The sequence below is a fragment of the Electrophorus electricus genome, chromosome 20, assembly GCF_041902795.1.
Source record: "Electrophorus electricus isolate QZ-2024a chromosome 20, ASM4190279v1, whole genome shotgun sequence".
NCBI lineage: Eukaryota > Metazoa > Chordata > Actinopteri > Gymnotiformes > Gymnotidae > Electrophorus > Electrophorus electricus.
In genome coordinates, this window is record NC_137516.1 from 532,121 (window position 1) to 546,793 (window position 14,673).

At 48.8% G+C, this 14,673-nt stretch overlaps 3 protein-coding genes across 4 annotated transcripts; all 3 read right to left on the bottom strand.

Moving 5' to 3' along the window:
• Positions 1–1,377: 1,377 nt before the first annotated feature.
• gadd45ga (growth arrest and DNA-damage-inducible, gamma a) lies at positions 1,378–2,833 on the bottom strand. The gene is made up of 4 exons (XM_027027639.3): positions 2,702–2,833; positions 2,497–2,598; positions 2,178–2,388; positions 1,378–2,083 (listed from the first exon to the last, which is right to left on the bottom strand). The coding sequence occupies exons 1-4, from the start codon at positions 2,752–2,754 to the stop codon at positions 1,970–1,972; spliced, it is 480 nt and encodes a 159-aa protein (XP_026883440.1). The 5' UTR covers positions 2,755–2,833; the 3' UTR covers positions 1,378–1,969.
• A 2,785-nt stretch (positions 2,834–5,618) lies between these two features.
• creb3l3l (cAMP responsive element binding protein 3-like 3 like) lies at positions 5,619–10,539 on the bottom strand. Of its 2 annotated transcripts, XM_027027637.3 has the most exons (10): positions 10,406–10,538; positions 9,412–9,552; positions 8,727–9,075; positions 8,471–8,568; positions 8,292–8,384; positions 8,118–8,224; positions 7,784–7,852; positions 7,524–7,608; positions 6,906–6,996; positions 5,619–6,736 (listed from the first exon to the last, which is right to left on the bottom strand). In XM_027027637.3, exons 2-10 carry the CDS (start codon positions 9,550–9,552, stop codon positions 6,357–6,359), a joined length of 1,413 nt encoding a protein of 470 aa, XP_026883438.1. In that variant the 5' UTR covers positions 10,406–10,538; the 3' UTR covers positions 5,619–6,356. The 2 variants fall into 2 exon arrangements, with proteins under 2 accessions (XP_026883438.1, XP_081559439.1); XM_081703313.1 differs by lacking the exon at positions 7,784–7,852 and having other exon boundaries at positions 10,406–10,539.
• Positions 10,540–11,168: 629 nt separating this feature from the next.
• Positions 11,169–13,630, bottom strand: nim1ka (NIM1 serine/threonine protein kinase a). Its single transcript, XM_027027638.3, has 3 exons — positions 13,333–13,630; positions 12,444–12,712; positions 11,169–12,064 (listed from the first exon to the last, which is right to left on the bottom strand). The coding sequence occupies exons 1-3, from the start codon at positions 13,628–13,630 to the stop codon at positions 11,309–11,311; spliced, it is 1,323 nt and encodes a 440-aa protein (XP_026883439.3). The 3' UTR covers positions 11,169–11,308.
• Positions 13,631–14,673: the final 1,043 nt, after the last annotated feature.

Below are 14,673 nucleotides of genomic sequence, written 5' to 3' on the forward strand. Positions count from 1 at the left end.
GAAGAATTCAGGGTGCTGCTAACAAACATCTGCAACGTGTGTGATCTGATTAAAGATCAGAACAGACTGTGTCACAGATCTTCTCCCCAGAGCTGGAGCTCAGATGTGCAGAATGATAGACAACCGTGCTGGAGACAGCAAAGCAGAGCAGGCCGACATGCCTCTGAGTCAGCGATCATCTCTAACTGACCTGTAGTGAATTAACAGAAGACTGGAGACATTAGTGAGACAGTGAAACATTACTGACATTACCGCTGCTCAGGTCATCAGCAGTAACCCAGAAATCTCATCATAATACTTGTAAATAATGTCGGTATGGTGTCTGGGCATTCCTGAAGACTTTCATCTGAATCACACTGCGCGCTGCTGGGTGTGTGTGTTACTAGAAGGCGCTGTGGGGAACTCCACACACACCACTTACCTGCTTCACCCGCGTTTCCTTTGTAAAATACATGAAAGACATGAAAGGAAAAGCACTGTCAAATGTGGACTTTTTCTGGAAGATTCTTTTCTATTCAACCAGCACTATCTTTTGTTTTCCTGAGCACCTGTGTGTGTGTGTGTGTGTGTGTGTGTGTGTGTGTGTGGGTGTGCCATTTTGCCTCTTTAGCTTTTAAGTTTTCTTTACATAGCTGTTTCATCTGCTACCTGACATTTGCTTTCATGTTTTAACAGCTGTTGTGTTGCTGTTACGTTGCGTTGGGTTGTGTTATGTTGGGTTGGGTTATGTTGTGTTGGGTTGGGTTATGTTGGGTCTTAGGCTGCAGTGTGCAGGTCCAGTCTAGCTGGGCCTGAACTTCCTGACCAGAAGCTGCGCTGAAGATGATGCAGATGTGTCCCACCTCCACCTGTAAGCAGAGCCTTCAGGTGAGCAGGTTCTCTCCAGCATGTGGGAGCTTGTCTGAGTCCAACTTAGCTGTGAACCTACAAATTCACTAGGAGATCAAATCCTACTCATTTGAATATTTTGGCATAATTTATGTTTTGTCTTTATTTATTGGCATTTCTGTAAAGTTTCTTTAGAAAAATCAAATTTAATATTCAGTGGTTTGGGGAAAATTCAATGAATGTTGTCATTATTGTTCTGTAATGCTACACACACACACAGTAAATCTGTGCTGGGCCCTTTCAGCTGAGCCAGCTGTTCCTGTAGATCAGCTGGTGAATAGAACGACCCAACCCTGCACGTCTACTGCTAGTGTGTTGTAACCTCTGTCTCCCTCCCTCCTTCTCTCTCTGGGCAGTGTTTGCTGTCTGCAGGGGATCGTATTCATAACTGTTGCTAAAGCTGTTATTACTTCAGCTCTGTAATCATTTTCATCATTTCAACGTCTGTGTTTCCAGCTGCAGACACACGTGAGCATTCGTAACACATGAAAACACAGTTATTTCAATTTTAAATGTTTATTTTGATGTTTCCAAAACTTTGCTTTTGCACTTCAGTTATCTACTTACATCTGGAGAGTTCCTGACAAAACACAGACAAAACCCCAGAGAACCCAAACAAGGCACCACACCGAGCTGCATGTGAGCAGAACAGTCACTCACAGAGTCCTGCAGTCCACGGTAGGTCACTTCACCACTTTCCCATGTGCCATTCAGACAATAAAAATCAAATGAAAGTCCTTCATATCTTCAGTTTACTTCAGCTTCAATTCCTCCTTCCACTCCACAAATTTCTCCAGAGAAGGCACTTCTTGCGACCACCTCCTCCTCCATCTGTTGTCTCTGGTCCTCCACCTGAGTGCCAACCCTGCCCGGAGGCCGAGGGCACGCGGCACAGCCGCTCCCCCGAGTCTGTTTGCTTGGCGTGGTCCAGTGCCCGCGGACAGGCTCGGTTTGTCTCTCTGTGCTCTGCACTGTAATCCACACAACATCGCGAGGTTTGCAGCGTGCCGCTGGACCCCCTCAAGAGGGTCTGACGGGCTTTCCTGCTGGGCTCGTGTAGGCGCGCGAGCGTGCTCTGTCTTCAGCGTTCCGGGAGCGTGACAGTCGGCACCCAGTCGTACACGCTGCGGCTCTCCTCGCAGAACATCGCCAGCGTTTCCACAGCCGGGTCTTTCCATGACGCGATGTCAGGATTCTGCGGGACAGACACGCGAGAGCACGTGAGTAATACGAGCGCATTTAGAAAGATCGCAGCTGCAAAGGCTGAACAAGCACCCGCAGGCACTCACCGTCACGAGAAGGCAGTGCGCGTCCTTGGGGTTGCCCGTGTCGTCACTCCCAACTATGTCGGAGAGGCGCGCGATGTCGTTAACCCGAACGATGTTGATGCCGTTGTCGAAACAGAACGCCTGTATGAGCGTGAAGTGGATCTGCAGCGCGATGTCACCCTCGTGCTCCTCGTCTGCGGCCAGCACGCAGAAAGCCACGCTGTCCGGGTCGCTTTCCACACAGACAAAGAAGCAGTCAGCCGACGGGCACGCGACTGTGTTTCACCCTGAGCTCTACAGCAGCGCATTACACGCGCGGCTCAAAGGACCAGATACTCACACATTCATGACCTTTGCAGACTCGTACACCCCGACTGTAAGGAAGTCCTGCTTTCTCGCGGAGACCAGCAGCTCCTCAAGCGCGCTCCCTGCGCTGCGCATCCTGGCAAAAGGTCGCGAGCACACGTTAGTTAAACGTCGCGAGCACACAGCATTAAACACCATAACGACATCGTTACAACTTTGAAAGGACGGCGGGAACTGACCTGTCGCTCGTGTCTGCCGCACTGTCTTGTCCGCAAAATTCCTCAAAAGTCATGACTAAAGCGCACGTAACACTCCGGTACCAAGCGGCAAGCTCCGCGCGCTGAGCTTGGCGAGCGTGCAGTCATTATATACGGTCTCGCCGGAGTTTCTCGGCAGTGGGAGGGGCGTCCGCTTATACCACCTCTGATTGGCTACCAGATCGGGCGAATGCAAATGAGAGTGACGCGCAAGCCTTGACTGTAAACAGCCCACGTGGGTGTCACCTTGTTCCCCGGTATAATGAACTGAGCACGAATGGACTTCTGCTTCTCCAAAACATGGTTTGGTTCTCACATTATTGTAGGTTTATGTGAGAGTAACAAAAGGACAGATGTTATGGTTTTGTCAGGAAATGCCTTAGACCGTTAGGCAGCAGTAATTATGTGTTTTTGATCATTTATCATAACTGAGTTTTGGTCTAATTGAGAACTCAGACTTTAATATCTTATTAGCACCACATGTGCAAAATCATGTTTTATAAGCGCTGGTTAATATGAACTGTTGTCCTCCAGTAAGTATTTGTCATCCTTCATCAATCTCTGTCAGACTAAAAGAGGTTCTTCCGCGAGAGTTAGGCACGCGCCGCTGTTATGCATCCGTAAAGCGGCTGTCCTAATTTACACGTCTTGGGCGCGTGCCTATAGATGGCCGGTGAAGCGCTAAACCGGGAATAATAAACGCGCGTGTTCCACCTGCCTGCAGCTGTGTGTGTGTGTGTGTGTGTGTGTGTGTGTGTGTGTGCGTGCGCGCGTACGCGAGCACGATCACGATCACGATCACGATCACGTGTGCCGAATAAAAACTTGTGATGTGACGGTCCTTGTCGTCTTACTGCAACGCTGTTTCTGGAATCACAATAACCAGCGGCCCTGACCTTACACCAGCTCTCACGTTTAATACTTTTAAGGAAAACGAGGACACTGAACTCACGTCTATTATTATAGAGTATAATCATGTTTCCCCGCCGTACTAACAGTAAATCTGATTAAACAATCACTGTCTGGAAACCTGCAGTGATGTGCTGGGTTATGACCATAGTAACGGCACGATGTAAGATTTAAAACAGGACAGTGTAAGACGTGCAAGAAGGCGCCACCTAGCGGTGACGGAAAAGCACGACCTGTCCTCCACATCGCTCAGCGCTGTATCCCGTGGCCCAGTTTGTCAGGGCGAGTCACGAGTTGGACTGGGCCACCATGACAGAGATGTGCGTGTTCACCGGCTCCTACAGGCGGCACGAATCACGAATACAGGGACAGGACCAATGCTAAACTCACAAGCACGAGTCGCCTAGTTTAAGTGAAATGGTTATGATTTTACTGTAAACTGAAAATACAATTCTGAGGATGCAGCACAAATATCTCGGACACAAAAGCGCCCTCGCTTAAACACTCGAGCACGCTTTAAAATGCACGGGTAGTTCTTTCTTCAGTTAACCCTAACCCTAATTCTAACCCAACCCTAACCCTAACCCTAACCCTAACTCTGACCTTAACCCTAACCCTAACCCTAACTCTAACCCAACCCTAACCCTAACTCTAACCTAACCCTAACCCTAAACCCTAACCTTAACCCTAACCCTAAAACTAAACCTAAACCTAAACCTAAACCTAAACCTAAACCCTAACCCTAACCCTAACTCTGACCTTAACCCAACCCTAACCCTAACCCTAACTCTGACCTTAACCCTAACTCTAACCCAACCCTAACCCTAACTCTAACTCTGACCTTAACCCTAACCCTAACCTTAAACCCTAACTCTAACCCAACCCTAACCCTAACTCTAACTCTGACCTTAACCCTAACCCTAACCCTAAACCCTAACTCTAACCCAACCCTAACCCTAACCCTAACCCTAAACCCTAACCCTAACCTTAACCCTAACCCTAAACCTAAACCTAAACCTAAACCTAAACCTAAACCCTAATCCTAACCCTAACTCTGACCTTAACCCTTGAAAGGTTCATGTTAACTGAGCTTTTTTCTTATTAAATGGTCTCGTGCAGTCATATACCGCTGAACAAATCCAGACAATACAATGCAGAGTAGCACGTGGCTAAGCGCGCTTGTTCTCGCTGCGTTTAGCAGGACAACGCAGACCATGTCGGTATGCGCGAGAGTCCCGACAGAAGCAGACCTCCGTCTCACGGACGGATACCAAACTCACGGATGAGCGAGGAAAACCTCCGCCTTTGACGCGTGCTCGTGTCAAACCCAGGCCGTGGGCGCCACCTGCTGGTCGCTAGTGGACTTTACACGCTCTCCAATATCGTGGTGAAATTCTCACGCAACGCTTAGTTGATTTTTACAGCCTGAAAGTGTCCGTGATTAAACACAAAGGCCTTCGAGTAGAAGCGAATTGTTTATTTTAGCAAAGTTAATTGTTAATTCTACTAAAGCTCATTTAAAGGCTTTTTGCTTAAATTGTTGCCACAGCTTTACATTTACAGCATTTGGCAGACACTTTTATCCAGACTCAATAAAGGACGCTTCTAGAGGTCATTCAAGCTGCGTGCTTGACCTGTACTGTTAGTGTGTCCTGCACTTACAATCCAAGCACACGAGCGAGCCTGTTTAAAAAGTCACTCCAGTTGGGCCGTTGTAACACAACTCCAGCTGACCCGTAATAATAACTCTAGATGGGCCATTATCATAACTCTAGGTGATCTGTTATAATAACTCCAGGTGGGCCATTGAAATAACTCTAGATGATCTGTTATAATATCTCCAGATGGGGTGTTATAACTCCAGAAGGGCTTTTATAACTCCAGATGTTTATCACAGCTATAACATTTAGGTGAATGTGAAAAACCAGAGTAAAGTCTGTTCTTCATATTCATAGCTACTCCCCCCCCACACACACACACACATTACAAAAAGATTCATCCTTTTATTATAATTAGGATGTCCAGTAACATGTACATAACCAAAACACAGTTCTTCATCTTCATCAGTTTGAGAGCCATGTTCTGTATACACAGAGGAATCAACAGGCAAATAAAAGATATTTCATTATCCAACATCAATAAACATTATAAAACAAAATAAATCAACAACTTTATATTAATAAAACACCTCGTTAACAGTCCGGCTCACATTGGTGGCAGACTGGTAACAGCAGGCGGGTCTCCTAACAGTTTACAACAGAGACACTTCCAAGAGAAACACTCCACGATTAACAACATAAATAAATGAAAAAAAAAAAATAAGACACTAAAACTTCAGATGACTGGTTTCCCCTTTGGGTCCCTCCACCTCCAGATGGTTTAGGGGGTTGGAGTTGGGAACTATGCGTTTTCTCTGCAGCGGGAATGCGGGAATGCCGGAAGCTAGGGTGGTATAGGGGAGCACGGATACCCTTGCTACAAGGGAAGTATCAGGTCATCAGGCCAAACGCCCTACAGCGGCTCACTTGATCCGTACGGATCCGCCACATCACCCTTGTCCTCACTGAGCTCACCGAGAGCAGAGAGGCCTGATCAAGTGGACGTGAAGAAAAGTGCTTCTTAAACATAACAGGCAATAGTTCAATAAAATAAAGACAGAAAGAGAGCGAGAGCGAGCAGAACAGCACATGGATCTTCCACCCTGTCCCTTGTTCCTGCGTGTATTTGTCTACATCTCATCGGAGTGATGCTGTTGGATGATAACAGAGGTGGGGTTCTGTCCCATCCAGCTGTCCTTAGCTTTGCTCTGCCCATCGTAGGGCACAGGGGGCGCTGCTGTGCTGCCACGTTCTTCATCCAGAGCTCCTGCTGCCTGGAGCTCGGGCTGTGGGCCACTGGGAAAATCAGCTGACGAGTTACTGTTGACGCCGGACTCGGAGTCGGACTGCGCCACCCGCTGGTAGTCTGGGGTATGGTTCTGGCCGCCAGTCAGCAGGATCTGGTTGTTCTCCACGGTGGCCACTAGATGGAGCTCCTCGTCCACAGCTTCCTTGGAGGAGGCGGTGGTGACTTCAGACGCAGGGTATGAGCGCAGAGCACGAGGAATGACTGTGACACACACACCGGAAACAAGAGTGTAAACCCCAGCAGCTAAACTGTCCTTCACTGTGTGTGTGTGTGCGTGTGTGTGTGTGTGTGTGTGTGCGCGTCTACTGCTTACCTGTAGAAGCATGTGTGTGTGTGTGTGTGTGTGTGTGTGTGTGTGTGTGTTGCTCACCTGTAGAAGCAGTATACACATCCTTCTGGCCTGTGCTGCCAAACGGATTGACAGACGGGAAGATGATGAGACAGAAAGACAAGAGGAAGACCTGCAATAAAAAAACAAAAACACGTAACTGAGACACGAGGTCCCGCCTCCCCACACACACCAACCAACCACCCGCCTCTCCACCAACATGTGAAGAAGTCATCAGTGGGAGGTGTCTGGCCTCCGTCAGTGGGAGGTGTTTGGCTGCCGTCAGTGGGTGGTGTTTGGTCGTGTGAGGTGTTTGCCTGTCTTCAGTGGGCGGTGTTTGGTTGTGTGAGGTGTTTGGCTATGGTCAGTGGGTGGTGTTTTGTCGTGTGAGGTGTTTGGCTATGATCAGTGGGTGGTGTTTGGTCATGTGAGGTGTTTGCCTGTCGTCAGTGGGCGGTGTTTGGTCATGTGAGGTGTTTAGCTATGGTCAGTGGGCGGTGTTTGGTCGTGTGAGGTGTTTGGCTATGGTCAGTGGGTGGTGTTTTGTCGTGTGAGGTGTTTGGCTATGATCAGTGGGTGGTGTTTTGTCGTGTGAGGTGTTTGGCTATGGTCAGTGGGTGGTGTTTTGTCGTGTGAGGTGTTGCCGGTCGCTTTCCTCACCATCACACAGGTGCTGGTGGTCGTGCTCTTCATCGTGGACATCTTCACCATCACCTGCAGCTTCTTCAGCTGCTCAATAAGAGACCTGAAATCAGAAAGAGGAAATGTGTTCTTTATCAGATACACCTGCAGCAAGACAAAGGGAGGACCATGAAACACTCAGACACTACAGACGCATCACACACTCCAGACTCAGACACTCCAGACATTCAGTCACATCAGACATTCAGACACATCACACCCATCTTGCTGGTCCTCACATGTTCTGTTTCTGAAGCAAATGAACCTTCTTCTGAAGCTCCTGGTTATGAGCTGTGCAGGCGGCAACTCTGGGAACACACACACACACACACACAAACACTTCTGATCATGTGTGTGGGTGAGTGTGTGTTTGAGTGTGTGTATGTGTATGCGTGAGTGTGTGTGTACAAGTGGGTGTACAAGTGTACGTGTGTATGTGTGTGTGTGTGTGTGTACAAATGTGTACGTGTGTATGTGTGTGTGTGTGTGTGTGTGTACAAATGTGTACGTGTGTATGTGTGTGTGTGTGTGTGTGTGTGTGTACAAATGTGTACACAAGTGTGTGTGTTTCACCTGCTCTCTAGTCCATCCACATAGATCTTCTTCTTCTTGCGACTTTCCTGAGCAGACTGTTTGTTCCGGATCTTTCTCCTCACCCTTTTCAGTGTTCTCTCCTCCGCCTAACAGACGAGAGAGCGGTCACACATGCACACACATGCACACACACACTCCAGCGGAGGGTCTTACCTTGGTGAGGGGCATGTGTGTAGGGATGGACACGCCCTCCTTGGCCAGTAGCCTCCTCTCCTCCTCAGTCAAGGAAATCTCCCTCAGCTGGAACTGACACATACACACACACGACCAGTGAGGAGAACAGTTCTGGTGAACTGGTGAACGTGTAAAGCAGGGGTGTGTGTGTGTGTTACCTGGTGTTCTGCTGTGCTGTTCAGTGCATTCTCCTCTATATTAAGAGAACACGGCAGCTCACTGGAGAGGTCGTCACTCACACTGTCCTCTAGGTCATCTGTCAACACACACACACACACACACACACACACAGCTCTCAGGGACATCTGCTCCCATTCTGTTTATCCGGAACTAATCACCAAACAAGCACAGACATTCAAAACTGTCTGCAGCTTGATGTCAGCACTGCTCCTCCTAGCGCCAACCGCTACTCACCAAGGTCGATGAAGACGTCGACGTCAGGCTGCTCTGAACGGACGCTCTCCAGAGTGAAGACGCTCTGCTGCAGGGAATAACAGTGATCTGTCTGCACCACGTGGGCCTCGAAACACTCCACCATGTCCTCCACCACATCCGCCACCACTGGAGATGCCTCAGCATAAGACGGGCTGTGGGCGGACTCTGTCTCGCTGTGGGGGCTCTGGCAGTGTGGGGGCGTGGTGTCCTCAGAGATGCCACTGTCACTGCCCAGTGGGGAGTGGGAGGAGCCCAGAGGGGACACGCCCTGCTCATCCTCACCCAACAGGCTACTCAGGAAGTCGTCTGTACTTATGGCATTCAGCATCTGTAGAGAACAACCCCGTGGACTTAGCCAACCACACAGGATAAATAACTTATTTTTAACACACACACACACCTACAACAGAGAGCTACAAATATTTACATTACATGTTTGTAGATTTCCCAAGTTAATATTTTTGGGTCTCTATGTTCAAGACAAACCTTGTCATTAGTGCAGTGTATTGTGTGTGTAGTGTGTACTGTGCATCTAGTGTGTATTGTCAGTGTAGTGCATATTGTGCCGATTGCCAACATGGTTGTAATTACATAATATGGCGCGAGACTGTCATACGGGCACTTTAAGGGCAGAAGGTTGTACGGTGGAAGTGTCGGTACTCACGTCCTGCTCAGACAGCAGGTCTTCGATCAAGTTACTTCCATCAGAAAAGAACAGGCCGTTATTTCCCGGATCTTCATCGTGAAACAGGAGACCGAACAGGTCTGCGCTGTCCACGTCTGGTATCTCATCGGTTATCGACATCTGGAAACGATTGGAGACAACACACGTGTACAAACTAGACACAAGTGCGTGACAACAAAAAAGCCCAGTTTGACCTTTTCATTTGGGCCCAGTTTGACCAGTCCAATTCCTTTATCATTAATAGAGAAACTGAGCGGTGGAAACTCCCACGCCATTGGCTGACACGTGACGAGGCCCCACCCACTCGTCACATGTCAAGGTTCTGTCAAACACAACAGGGTCCTCGAGGCGTTCGTGTGGGTGTAATAAAACCCTTATCGATTACGCACGGGCGGACTTTTACCAATAATCGTTGTGATTTGTGCCAACAGAGCACGGGGAAACCCTCGCGAGGAGGTGAAAGAAGGCGCCTAACAAAGAGGACAGGGGACCGCGCGGGGAGGCAGCCTGCAAACGTGACCCACAGTCCTAACGGAGATGACAAACGTGACCCACAGTCCTTACGGAGATGACAAACGTGACCCACAGCCCTAACGGAGATGACAAACGTGACCCACAGCCCTAACGGAGATGACAAACGTGACCCACAGCCCTAACGGAAATGACAAACGTGACCCACAGTCCTTACGGAGATGACAGGCGCCAGAATCCATTGCTACCAGGACTCTTATCAGGTATAACGTCTAAACAAACCTTCGGACTCTTATTCTTTACATTAACAGCTATAATGTTTATGACATTTAACGTCATTCTTTCACGTTTGTAACTGTAAGAATTAAGCTGTTATAAATGACACGGTGAGGCCCAAAGTGTTCCCGACTGTGTTAATCTGGAGAGAGACGTCGCTTTAGCACAGAAGCAGCTAATATTTAGATTATTGTTCTCGGTTCGGACACGAACAGCACTCGCTTACCTCTCCGCTCTCGGGCGATTCTCGGTTGAGCCGTTGCCTCGCGCTGGTTCTAGTCCCCTTCCTGGTGGAACGAGCCTCCAACGAGGCAGAAATTGCGTCATGTTTAAAGGGCGCATGCGAGTCCGCATGCGCACATATTCGAAAGGTGTTATGGGTAATGTATTCTTAAAGAAGCGCGTACTCCTTTTTAGATGCACTTTTTGTCGTTAAGATCAGCGTGTACTGCAGTGCATGAATAAAAGTAGACTTTTTTTTTTTAATTCTACTTTATTTTATTTAACTTAAATTTTATGGTACAGTCCAAAAATTGGCATTTACGTAGGCTATCTCCCAGGCTTAAACTCGGAAAAATTCTGTAAACTAGCAGAATGCAATTTAATAAAATACGAAAAAGTAGCTACTGATTGTATGTAGTGTGACTTGTTTCTTGTACATAAACATATGAGGCTAATAAAGTAATTAAAATACTGGATGTCTGACATCCTGTAGACATGCTAATTCAACAATGAAGATAAACATTTTTTTGCTGAAGTGCAATTTTACGTTCATTAGAGGCAATTCCACATTTCCCCACACGTCTTAGTGCTGCTGACCGTGTCAATAAAGTGTCAACCACAGCAGAGACGCAATCTATAGAATCAGTTATTCTTTAAAAATAAATATTTCGACTATGCAGCGTAAACTATGTTATGAACATACATGACCTGAACGTACATAAGTGCAAAGTTCCTGACTGTATCTAAGAGGCAACGGAAGGCCTTCCACACACACACACACACACACACACACACACACACACACACACACACACACACACACACACACACACACACACACACACACACGTCCCTTCTTTCATCCTCACACAGGCTGATGTTTTCATTTTAAAATGCGTTTTACGCGTCACAGAACGACGCAGAGTTTGGATGTGTGCTTCAGTCTCCTGTAGGCCCTTAGCGGTTCCTTTTTCACCTCCGTGGCATTTACGACATGCGTGACAACGGGCATGCTCTCCACGGCGCGCCGCTTGTGCGCCCGGTGAAGGAGAATGCGGTAGATGCCCGTGATGGCGCTCCTGCAATCTCTGCCCTGGTTGTTGCGGATGTGCTCCGTTGTGATGCCCAGCTTCTCCAGCGCGTCCTTCACCTCGCCCTCCTCTTCCTCCAGCTCAGAAGGCGCCACCTCGGCGAGGTGCAGTGGATCCAGGCGGAAGGGCTCTGTGGCGTGGGGGAAGTCGACGGAGAGCAGCCAATCGCAGCGCATCACCTCCTCCAGGCCACAGCGCTCGGCCGGCTGGGGCCGCAGGATGCCCCGGATCACGCGCCGGCACGGCTCGGGCACCCAGGCGGGCACCGTGTACGTGCCCTCCAGGATGCAGCGCTTCAGCTTAGCGACAGTGTCAGCACGGAAGGGCATCGTACCCGTCACCATGAAGAACAGCAGAACGCCCAGCGCCCACACGTCCACGTACACGCCCACGTAGTGCTGGTCGCGGAACAGCTCGGGGGCGGCGTACGGAGGTGAGCCACAGAACGTGCTGAGCGTCTGTTCTCGAGGGCTGTGTGTGCTGAAGCCAAAGTCCCCCACCTTCACACACGTGCTACAGGAGTAAAAGACGTTCTCCGCCTTCAGATCCCGGTGGATGACCTGGTTGTCGTGCTGGAAGACATGAAAAATATTTTTGGAACATTTTTGTGAAATACTTAAAAGTACTCAAAAAAAAAATAAATGTAAAAAAAGTTTTTGCAGACTGGAGAATGCGTAATCTAGTCATAATCTAGTCCTAAAAGACTATGCCGTAATCTAGTCCTAAAAGACTATGCCGGGTGTGCAGAAGTGTGTGGACTAAAAGAGATCAGCAATCAGACACTACAGCACTAGGAGAAGAGAAATACAGACAATACACTAAAAGAACACTATTAATGCACACAGGTAAATATGAAAGTGAAAAGGGGAAACGGTGATGCAGATCCTGTCCCAACACTGACACACATCAGCTAAAGGCTAAACCATCATGGCTGTCGGGCAGAACTCTCACCATGTGCTTGACGGCTGAGAGGACCTGAGAGAAGACAATCTTGCTGTCGATGTCGGACAGTTTCCCTTCCGTGGTGATCTTGGTGTACAGCTCGCCTCCGCTCGCGTATTCCATGACTAGGTGGAGGCGGGTCAGCGTCTCCACCACCTCGTACAGGCGGATGATGTTGGGGTGGTGGAGCTTCTCCATACTGGAGATCTCGCGGGACAGCAGCTTCTGGGTTTTCTGGTCCAGCTTGGTCTTGTCCAGGATTTTAATGGCCACTTTGTCTGTGGAGGACAGTAAGCATTAACAGAAGAGTCTCTCCGGAGTTCCGACAATATCCGACATCTGTATTTGTTTCACTGCTGAGAGGCCACTTCTAAAACAAGCTGTTTGTAAACAGAAACCTCTCAGTGGATAATTGATTTATACAGAAACAATAAGGTCAGGCAGATTAACAAATATATTAACTCATTTTAATTTCAATGGTTTAAATATTTAGGCCATGGCAGTCATACCAGTGTGAAAGAATGTAAATCAGGAAATCTCTCATCATAACTCATATCGTAACTCATAACCAGGACCAGTAGACACCAAACACTCCAAAGATGAGGGAGTCTTCATGAGCACATCAGTGTCCTGTCTGCAGAGGCCAGGGACACACAAACACTTGCACAAGGGTCAAAGTGTTTAGGGACACTGTAGAGGGGGACAGGAAACCTGGTCAGTAGGAACTGCTGTAGGATCAGGGCAGGGTCAGCAGGACTTGCTGTGATGGACAGCCTCTTATCCATCAAGCACCTTCAGGCACTCTGAACTCTGATGAACTCTACAGCCAAACAAACCCATCGATCTGCGTCTGAGGGCAACGCCCATGTCAGCAAGCCCCTCCCACCGAGGCCCGTACCTCTCGTCAGGGCGTGGATGCCCAGCTTCACCTGGGAGAAGTTTCCACAGCCGATCTCGCCGCGCACCTTGTAGAGGCCGATGCGTCGTCCCACGGCCAGCTCACGCACCACGCTCTCGTCCTGACACATGTCCAGATTGAGCTTCTCCAGCGGGGTGACCTTACGACCCTGCATGACCTCATCGTCCGTACAGACGTCTGAACTATCCTGCCGAGCCCAGCGGGCGTAGCGCTGAGCGCCCGGGGCCGTAACCGAGGCCTCGCCAGCACGCCAGGCGGCTGGGTACACAGCTGTCATCCCGCCAGGTGGCCACCGGGGGGGGTTTACATCATGGCAGGAGAGCTGGGACTAAGGTGCCATCTGGAGGCAGGGAATGCAAACGCACATGGTTGTTTTTGTGCTGTTTCTTCAAATCCTGCCACAAAGAGCAAATACCAGGACAGTCATGTCACAGAAAAGCTCAAGCTCCATCACGTAAAGAATCACTTTCAGCAGGAGATGACCAACATGGCATGAGGGGTCATGTTCAAACGTGCACAAACATAAGTGGAAAATAAGAGCAAATTATGCTTTTTTTTTTTTTTTTTTAAATATACAAGGTTATAGAATTAAATTTGAAATACAACCCGAAGCATCACACTGTACTGTATGATGTCTGTAACTACTAACAGCCTGTACTGTGTGATGTCTGGAGTGTACTTAGTGGACCATGCTTGGTTTCTTTACTGCAGTAGTAGGAACCTCTCGCTCTCCTTCAGATGTGCACACAAACTGCTACACTCATCCTGAAAGAGGGGATCCATCTCATCATCTCAACTCAAAGCCGCTCCTCTCTCAGCATAAAGAACTGTGTGTGTGTGTGTGTGTGTGTGTGTGTGTGTGTGTGTGTGTGTGAGAGAAAGGTCACAGGGGTACCAGGAGCGTGAGAGTTCTCTTACCCCAGGACAGTCCCACCCCCCTTCCTACATCTGATCTAAGTGCCCCTTAGCCAGCCCCACCCCCCTAGCTATAAGCAGAGGCAGGACTGGCTGTTTCCTGGTGCTCAGGGAAGCATCCCGCACGGCCAGATCAGCTTCCTCACCATGGGACCCCGTTCATCAACCAGGACACGTCAGTCCTACAGCCAATACTCATCCGTCTGTCCTGAGAGAGAGAGAGAGATGGACAGATATTAGGGCGCCCTCTCATGACCCATCGTCTTAGCTGAGTTCATGCATGGACACAGACAGGCTGTTTACCCAGAATGTTAAAAATGCTGTTTGTGGGTTTCAAAAGGACAATCAACTTCTCACCTGTCAGGAGTTCATTAAATCTGCAAGTCAGCAGACACATTTTGCATC